The sequence below is a fragment of the Labrus bergylta genome, chromosome 4, assembly GCF_963930695.1.
Source record: "Labrus bergylta chromosome 4, fLabBer1.1, whole genome shotgun sequence".
NCBI lineage: Eukaryota > Metazoa > Chordata > Actinopteri > Labriformes > Labridae > Labrus > Labrus bergylta.
The window spans coordinates 7,219,717-7,229,223 of NC_089198.1; the positions used below are offsets into that span (position 1 = coordinate 7,219,717).

The 9,507-nt window shown below is 40.9% G+C and overlaps 1 protein-coding gene across 1 annotated transcript; it reads right to left on the bottom strand.

Moving 5' to 3' along the window:
• Nucleotides 1-1,521: 1,521 nt before the first annotated feature.
• LOC136178934 (presequence protease, mitochondrial-like) lies at nt 1,522-8,500 on the bottom strand. The gene is made up of 14 exons (XM_065953383.1): nt 8,389-8,500; nt 7,514-7,630; nt 7,265-7,394; nt 6,968-7,088; nt 5,989-6,065; nt 5,712-5,877; nt 5,352-5,452; nt 4,868-4,988; nt 4,719-4,769; nt 3,773-3,885; nt 3,493-3,615; nt 2,173-2,318; nt 1,753-1,855; nt 1,522-1,615 (listed from the first exon to the last, which is right to left on the bottom strand). Exons 1-14 carry the CDS (start codon nt 8,498-8,500, stop codon nt 1,522-1,524), a joined length of 1,575 nt encoding a protein of 524 aa, XP_065809455.1.
• Nucleotides 8,501-9,507: the final 1,007 nt, after the last annotated feature.

The window sequence follows — 9,507 nt, forward strand, 5'->3', positions numbered from 1 at the left end:
TGGTAAAATGTGCATAAATGTAATTTTAGTGATTTTTTATCATTAAATATGGTAATTAAATAAGTAATAACTATACTATAACATGTTGTAGTGCCATCAAACTCACAGCACACATCATATAAAAGCATTAAGCATGATTTACTTTATGTGTGATGAAATATTTCGGTGACCCTAGAGCCTACAATGGTGACTTTTTTTTTAATGATATCCATGTTAAAAAATCCCTTAAATTATTATTGCCTTTGTTGTTTCTATCCACTCTGGGCTTTCTGTGTGTGTGTGTGTGTGTGTGTGACATCTCTATAGTGGTGTTTGTGAGTAGGGTCCTGCTGTTGCTGTAGTTTTGGAAGTGGAGCAACATTTTACCTTCATGTGCCGGCAGTGAGATGTGACCGTCCTGTCAGAGTAATAAAGCATTTATTGTGTGCAAAGACGTGTGACTCTGTTTTATTTATCAGTTAATCAGGATTTTAGAAAAGGGAACTGAGGTTAGAGTGTCTGATTTTAAAAACTCAATCATCTCACCAGATGTGTTGACCTGCAGCAATTCTTTGGTTTTATTCACCCTGAGTTTTAAATCTGTTGATTTGTGCCTCCAACACGATAAAATGGAGGGAAATTGATTTCACCTGTGGTGTTCAAAGACTTGAAAAATAATTGTTAAAACTTCCATTTAAGGTCACAATATTCAACATTAACTCGCGGCTTATTAGCATGCTAACTAGTAGCATACTGGCTGCTTATTAGTCATTATGAAGCACTTATTAGTACCTTATCTACATGACCATAGTCTATAGTTAACAGGTCATTATCTAAGAGTTTGTTCTCATTACCTTCCTGATTACAGCTCATCGATAGAGAGTTAGGAAGTTGTTGAACATGAGTTATGATCTTGATATGATTTTGTTTACTTCTACCTCATAAGGGTCGTACTGAGGGAAACATATTAAGATCATAATTCATGTTCAATCACTTCCTAACTTAGGAACCAATGAAAATGTGAAAATTGTGGAAAATAGGACCACAGCCTCCATACATGGGGCGTGCACAAAAACCACTAGACTACCTGCGCCCCCACAAAGACCAACATGACCTGACTGAGTGTTTGCACATGACTCAGTTTGTTGTTTGAATTAGACAGAATGGTTTCCCAGAGTAAACCACAGAGGAAGAAAGTCATTTGTATCCTGCAGAAAAAAACAAAAACACCTGATTGAAGTTTATATAAATGATATATCTCTTGATGATACTTTTGCAATGATCCCAAAAAGAAGAGCTCACTCACATAGTGTATTCCAACATGATCATATATTTCATTAAATATATACAGAATGAAGACGTATCTGAACCATGACAGCAGCTCTCAGTCCTCCTCTTGATATTGTGCGCTTCAGCTTTTTGACTCTTTAATAGAAAATCCTAACCGTAGACTTTCAGCATTCAGTACAGAAGAAGTCGTGCAGCTGTGATTCTCCAGAAGGCCAGTTGAGTATTTAAATCACAAGTTACCTACAGACTGGATTATTTTACGATCCATGAGGGATCTTTTTTAATCGCCTCGTTCTCTGGACCCAAGATAGCAACTCCACACGTCCTCTGACCGACGCCGAGGTATCTGCAGCGAGGGGGAAAACAAGACACGAGTTAACACTTGATGTGGGAATAAACGGGAACAGTTTGTCAGTCTGTTTTTTCTTTTAGCTTCTCATTCTCTTCATTTCTGAGTTATGTAAGGGGACATAAAGTTTGTACCTTTCAGCCACTTCCACCAGACTTTGGTGAGTGACAGCAAAAAGTCTTTCTCTGTGATTCTGCTTCATCTCATCGGTGACTCCGCTGAGGAAGCGACCCATTCCTGCAACACAAACACAGAGTGAACAAACCAGACGGCTAAGAGATAAAGTGGAGACAGTGACGGCTTTACAACAGAGACGGAGACTAAGTTAATAAAACTAATGAAGATCTCTTCATATCTGAACTTGCTTATAATTCAACTTTTTACTCATCATTTTATTCATTAATCCTTTAAAAGCTTTTAACCTCCATTAAAGACTTCTAATGTTGAAGTTGTCAGTGATGTACTGAGATGTTAAAGCTCCAGAGATCTGATTGGAGGAGGATCAGGTGACGCATCCTGACAGCAGCTGGAGGGATCACTCAGTCGTTCCTCACCTTTGTCCGCGGGGGCCACAGGCGAGTCTACAGCCGAGAACACTGACAGTTTAGCTTCATCGATGTCCTGCTGGGTGAACTGTCCCGACTTCGCCCAGTCCACACCTCGACGAAACGCAGACAAGGTCTGCACCGAGTTTGGATCCCTTAGAGAAGTACGAGAAAGAAATACAAAATCAACGACACACTGTTCAACTCAAAGAAGATTCTTTTTAAACGTAGAAGTCATTTGGAATATTTTATTACAGCTTCCAAAAACGCCCCATGATGGCTTCCCTTAGTAAATTGTTCAGTCTTCTGTGTCTCTTTTTTTCCAGACAGATCGCCTGAATATTCTTGGAATATAAAGATTTTGCATTTTGGACAAAGGGAGGAAGAAGAGGTCACATTTGAGAATATGGCAACAAATCTCTTTCAGGAATTCAATTCAAATTTCATTAGATTAGAACAAAATAAGTGCTGCTGCAACTTTGGTTCTTTCCCTTGTCTCTCCAAAACTTGATTTAAAATACATTTTAAAGGTCACATATGATGTTAAATCCTCTTCACCATGTTTCTATGTGTCTCTAGTCCGTCTACAAACCCCCCAATGATGAGAAAAGTCCATCCTCTCTGTCTTTTGCCTGCTCCACTTTTCAGAAAATGTGTGCTCAAACAGGCCGTTTGGAGTTTTTCCCTTCATGACATCACGAAGAGCAGTAGCCCCTCCCCCAGGTGGGTGACACTCCCACAGCTAGGTGTTTGTTCTGCCCTCTGAGTCTGCCTTCTCACCGTAAACAATAGAGCAGGTAGCAAGAAAGCCTGAGACACCCGAGCCCTTCCAGTGAGGGGGAGTGGTGAAACACAGCTCATTTACATATTTAAAGGTACAGACACAGAAACAGCCTGTTCTGAGCAGGGCTGAAATAGAGGGGTTTATAGACATGATCAAATACAGGATCAGAGTGGATTTAGAACAAGAAACTTCACACACATGTTTTGAGGAGCTCTGAGACTTATTTAAACTGGTTGAAGACGAGGAGAATATGTGACCTTTAACAAAATTCATATCTTGAAGACAACCCAGCCTGCCCCCTTTTATAGAATCTACCTCTACTCCTTCATAAGTACGGAGATTTTGTATGTATTAGATTCCATTAAATACACCTATTAACCAAAATGCACATCGTTTTCTAAGGTTCGAGAAAGCCTGAGTGTATATAAAATATTAAACTTGTTTCAGCCAAGGCAACAAAATGAACTGTTATTGTATTTTAACGTCATTACAATTTCCATAATGTTTTTTAAAACTTTGTTGAGTGTGGTGTGGCGGCCTCTCACCTGTACGAGTAAAAAGAGAAAAGACCTCCTCCCATCCTGGCCCCGCCCCCGTAGGCTCCTCCCTTCTCCCTGATTTCTCCATGCAGAAACTTAGCCGTCATCATCCTCGCCAAGATGCACAAACTTTAAGAGAAAAAAGGAAACAAAAAGTTTTTATTACACTTTAGATGAACTAAAAGTTACACGTAGAAAAAAGTAGAAAGACAAAGAACTGTCCGTGTAAATCAGACTTTTAAAGGAAGTGCTGTCACTCATCCCTGCCAGGTACAGGTGTGGTTACCTGGCGTAGTCGTGGTGGGAGAAGGGTACCGTACGAATACTCTCGCTGATAAAGTGAACAGGGAAGGGAAGCTGGAAGAATGTTTTCATCTGACACGGCTGGAAGTTTTGCTCCTGAAATCAGAGAAGATGATCTTTACTGTCACTGTACAAGTACAACAAAAACCTGTCGGAGCACACCTGTAGAGAAGTAGTTAAATATAGAACATATACAAATACTAAACCCACCAGTATATATACAAACAAAACAGTTATATTATACAATAAGATGTAAACTATGGTTAAAAGAGAGCTGAGCGGTACTGGTGGAATATTGTACTCAGGTATTAAAAAAAAACAAATAAGCGTTATATTTATAATCTCATGCATGCACAGGACTTTGTTTTGAAGGAATGTCTCATAATAAAGGACAAAATAAAATTACAGGTGATCTCACAACTATTGAAATCAAAGGTTCAACTGTTTTGTGTTGGTGTTATTTTGCTTCTTCAAAGATTTTTGACTTTAAAATCTGTATTTTTGCGTTTCTATAAGACGGCCTTTCTTCATCTTTTCCATTATTTTATCTTCTTTAATCTGCAGAGATGGTTCTGCCTTTAATATAATGTGAACTCACTATGGCAGGGATATTTTTAGAGGAGTGGTTCTTAATGGGTTTAGCTTTAGGACTCATCACCATCTCCTCCTGCGACCAGAGTTTCTGATATTGTTCAACCTATCAGGTTTATTTTCAATGAAAGATGTTTCAAAAGATGTGACAGAACAAAGATACAGAACATAGAACTTTACAGACTTTTTGACACCATCATTTTTTTCCCCTAGGAACTCAGTCACGACCCACTGAAAACAGCTCTGTGACCCACTTATGGGCCCCTACCCACCAGTTGAGAACCACTGACATAGCGAGCAAACAAACAGAGAAATGTAAGATGTTCCTGAAAACTTACAGAGATGAGTTTCCGGCTCAGCCCCGAGACATCCGATGGGTCGAGAGGCCTCTTTAGAAAAAAAAATCGAATCGAAGAGAATATTAAAATCTAATTTTAAGAATTATTCTGCCTGCTTTCATGTTTTGATTTGTTTGTTGATAGTTTACCTCAATAATGTTACTTCTGACCGGTTTGCGCTCCTTTCTGTTGTCAGCCACGTCCTTCATGAAGCTCTCCAGCTGTGCTGCCGTGTCCGACATTTTCTGTGGAGTAGTGTTGATCGCACACCTGTAAGAGACAAACATTTACATTGACGAGCATGTTACAAACAGACCCTTTATATTGAAACCATGTTGCAGTAATTAAAATAACATTAACTGCAGAATACTGTCACTATCTCTTCATCATTCAAAAATCTATCACCATGGAGGCGACCATAGCCTAGTGGTTAGTGGACGCCCCATGTGTGGAGGCTGTAGTCCTCCAAGCGGACGACCTGTGGCTCATTTCCTGCTTTCCCCACTCTCTCTCTCTCTCTCTCTCTCTCTGATTTCTGACTCTGTCCACTGTCCTGTCTCTAAAATAAAGGCCCAAAAAGCCCCAAAACAAAACCTTTTAAAAGAAAACCTCTCCTCAGGTGTAACATCTCACCTCATGTTGTCCGGGTTGAGAAGATGCTTCTTGATCCTGACGAGCGTTCGGATGACTTGGCTGAGGTCGGACAACTCAGCGACCCTCTTCATAAACTTCACCTGAAGTAATCATTGATAAAAGATGGATAAAATATGAAGCGAGAGAATGGAAAAACAAAAAACCTCTTGCACAAAGTAGGAACAAATGAAATTGTCTCTGCTTGTCAGAAAGAAATCATGCTATACTGTATGTCTTGAATCTGCGTCTGCGTAATTTACTTCAAGCTTTAAATCACTATGACAACACTTCTTAAAGCTGACGTGCAGGAGTCAGACACTATCATTTTAGTTTTTTAGGATCAACACTCCAGGTGCATACCTGTTCCATCCCACCAAGCGTCTCATTCAGGTCTCCTGCTGGAGTCAGGTGACGGCCTGCACGTGTCATGGCGTACATGTGGCCCGAGTAGGAGATCCCATTGGCTAACTCCTGTGCTGACATCATCACCAGCACTCTCAGGCGCTCCACCTCGTCAAAGTGGGGGCTGTAGTGGAAAAAAAAGAAAAAAAAAGATAAATATCGAGCTGTCTTCTCAGCCTCCTCGAATTTCAGGACACATTTTCTCTCAGTTTATAAGAAGTGATGGAGGACGTACTTGTTGAATATGTTGCTCCACAGATGAAACATGTGAGGAAGGTTTCTCTCCAGGCAGGAGGAGGACAGGAGGACACCCTGGAACAGAGAACACAGAGACAAGACTCTTCTTTGATTACCTGTTTTATACTGATGTAATGTAACCAGCAGCAGTTAAACTCTGAACCAAGATAAATCACAACCTCTGTTTATGTAACACACGATCACTCAGTTTCAATTTCTGCAGCTTTGAGGAGACATTTGATTTTTGAAGACGACGCAGCAGAAAGAAGATGGGTTTCCACAATGCACAAGAATCATCATAATAAAGAACAAACATTTAATTAATATAGAATAAAGTTACTAAATTACATGTGATGTCATATATGAAGGAACCTGACATGGAGCAGCATACTTCATTACTCCATTCATCCATTTTCTTCCACTTATCAAAGGTCAGGTCTCTGTGGCAGCAGTAGTAATTCAACCCAGACTTCTCTCTCCCCAGTTCCTCCTGAGGGATTCTGACGTGTTCCCAGGCCAGTGGGGATATACACAGTAATCCCTCCAGTAAACTCTGGGTGTCCCCCGGGGTCTCCTCCCAGTTGGGGCGTGCTCAGAAGACCTCAAAGGGAGGCGTCCAGGTGGCATCCTAATCAGATGGCCGAACCACCTCGACTGGCTCCTTTAGATTTGAGGGAGAAACGGCTCTACTCTGAGCTCTACCAGAATGTCTGAGCTCCTCGCCCTCTCTCTAAGACTGAGCCCAGCCGACCTCTGGAGGAAACTCATTTCAGCCGCTTGTATCCACCATCTTATTATTTCGGTCACTACCCATAGCTCATGATCATAGGTGACCGGTAAATGGAGAGCTTTGCCTTCAGGCTCAGACTCACTCCCTACATCATCTAAAGTATTCTTGTCCAGAAATGTCTCTGTCCAAACATTACTTCTATCCATATATTTGTAAGACTTTTCAAACACAGTAAGCTGGTACTGACCTGCTCGTACATGTCCAGCTGGGTGGAGTCAGGGACGACCTGGGTGGAGACAGACATGCCCCCAGTCCTCAGCTCCATCTGCTGGGACTGTTGTCTGTAGTCCAGACCTCCACAGCCCATCCTGATTTAACAAACAGACACACATGCAATCTTTAAAATGCTTTCAAACACCACCTGTCCAAACCTTACACAAATACAGAAAAGATCAATAAAGCATAATATCTTCAAACTTTTCATATACCAGGTGACACATTTTGAAATCTTGCTCTGGTCCAATCGACTGTCAGGTGAACTTACTTGGTGACAACGCTGCAGAAGAGCGGGACATAGAGCCTGAGGTCCTCCGGCAGTGTGTTGAGACTGCACATGGCTCTGAAGTAAACTAGCCCGTTGGTGGGCTGCTCACAGTACTGCACCGGTACGCCGACTGAAGGAGACAAGGAGAGGAAACATTTTAAGGGGTTTTAACCACAACACTCTGAGATGATTCTTCCTTGTTGTGTATAATGTTTTATAAACTTGTGTAGAGCGGACACTGGGCCGTACCTGCTGTGCTGATCTGAACAGGAGTAACAGGGATCGTGGGCTCAATGTCAGACACTTTCAGTGCCGGCAAACAGGAGGCGTCCTGCGTTTTGCTCTGAGCAGCCAGCAGCTCCAGACCTTTTCCCAAGAAGAAGAAGAAGAACATGAATATGAAACAGACAGTTAAATCAGAAGTGCCTCAATCAAATCTTTCTGAAATGTTTCAACAAGTTTTACTGGTTGGGTCATAAACAGAAAAGTGAATGCAGGTGAAATGTTCTTTTATGGTTTTCCATCAGTAAATCTCTGTACTTTAATGTTTCTAACAAGTCCCCTCAAAGACGGTTTTTAATATTTAAGGCAACTCCTCACCCCCTCGGACTAAAACTGGCAAATGACACTCAATTCAGTAACACTTTTGTCAGTCTTTGAAAACTTATAGAGCAGCTTTGAATGATTTGCAGCTCAAAAAACATCTTATTTATCTGATACTGGCGTCAATAAAAACACCTCAAGCCGTTTAGCGCCCTCTGCTGACTCATCCTGGGATTACTCCAACATATGTTTACCTCATGCTCTATAACTCTGCCTATGTTTAGTTTGAACATGCAGCATTGTAACACTATATGACTAAATGAGGGATCTAGAACAGGTCAACATGAATATATTCTGTATACAGTCACATTGCAGCGCTTGATGTTTTTTTCTCAGTTATTGTGTTAATCTGATGGTTTATTGGATTTTTTGGGGCTTCAATCAAATCAATCAAGCAGCCAATAAAAGCCTGTTTGCTTCAGACAATTCTGTGTGATTTCACAGAGTCAAGCTCAGAAAGTGTTTTAACAGAAGCAGAGAAACACAGATTTCCTCCGTGGAGCAGTTTCAATCATTTGTACCTTTTTCATAGATGTCTTTTTTGTCGCTGTCTGACAGAGCATGGATCTTTTTCTGGAGCTTCTCCTCCTCGGCTTTGGCCTGTTTCTCCAAGTAGACCTCATCCGGACTCATGGACAGGGTCAGTCTGTGTGTGTTCTCCTGTAGGGGGGGTAATGGGGATTTGAAGAGGAAGAGAAAAAACACAAATGATACAGAAAACCTTCAAAGTTCATGTTTTTTTGTCATGATCTTAAAACACTCCAGGGCTGCTGAGGTTGACCTTAAGAGCAGACCGAGTATTTCCCCCTACAGAGAACATTAGTGAGACTTGTAAAAGGTTTATTCTTGTATTTTTTTTAAAACATTTTTTCACATATTTCTGGATGTTTTGAAGAAAAGTACTTTCCCAGTGTCACACACCTTAAAGTAGTGCTTGACTTTGTCCTGGAGGAAGCGAGGGTTTTCCTTCAGGGTCTGTTTGAACTTGGCAATGCTGTCGTTGATCTGCAGCAGCTCCACCAGGTCGCCGTCGTGGTTCCACAATGACGCAATGTACTAGAAAAAACAAAAAGGTATATACATACACAAACAGCCATGAATAATGAAACCGACATGTGAAACATGCAGCAGAATCCACAAAGCGATTATAACATTACTGACAAAATAAAGCTAATCTAAGTGTCCTGTTTGACTCTTACATTGATGTATAGTGATTAAAACTTTACTTCTCATACACATGTGTAATCCCTTTAAATATTATACTCTCTGTGATTATTGAGTTTACTGCAACTCATCAAAAAAAGGAAGAAATCAGCAAATAAACTGCTGTGAAAACAAGCTCATCTCATACGTTTAGACATGTTTAAAACATTCTGTATTTGTATAGAAATACACAGAGTATATAGTGGTAGAAACACAAGATTTCAGCAGAGACAACATAACTAACATCATCATTGTTCCTGACATATCTCACACATAGAGGTTTATAAATACATGCAGTGTCCTTGTGTTTGTGAACTCACCGAGGCCAGAGACAGGCCGAAGTTTGTGGACTGGTGCTTCATCTGGATCTGGATCTTATGCAGGAGAGCGTCGATTCTTTCCTCCTCAAAGCCGCTCCTGTCGATGATGACGAGGAC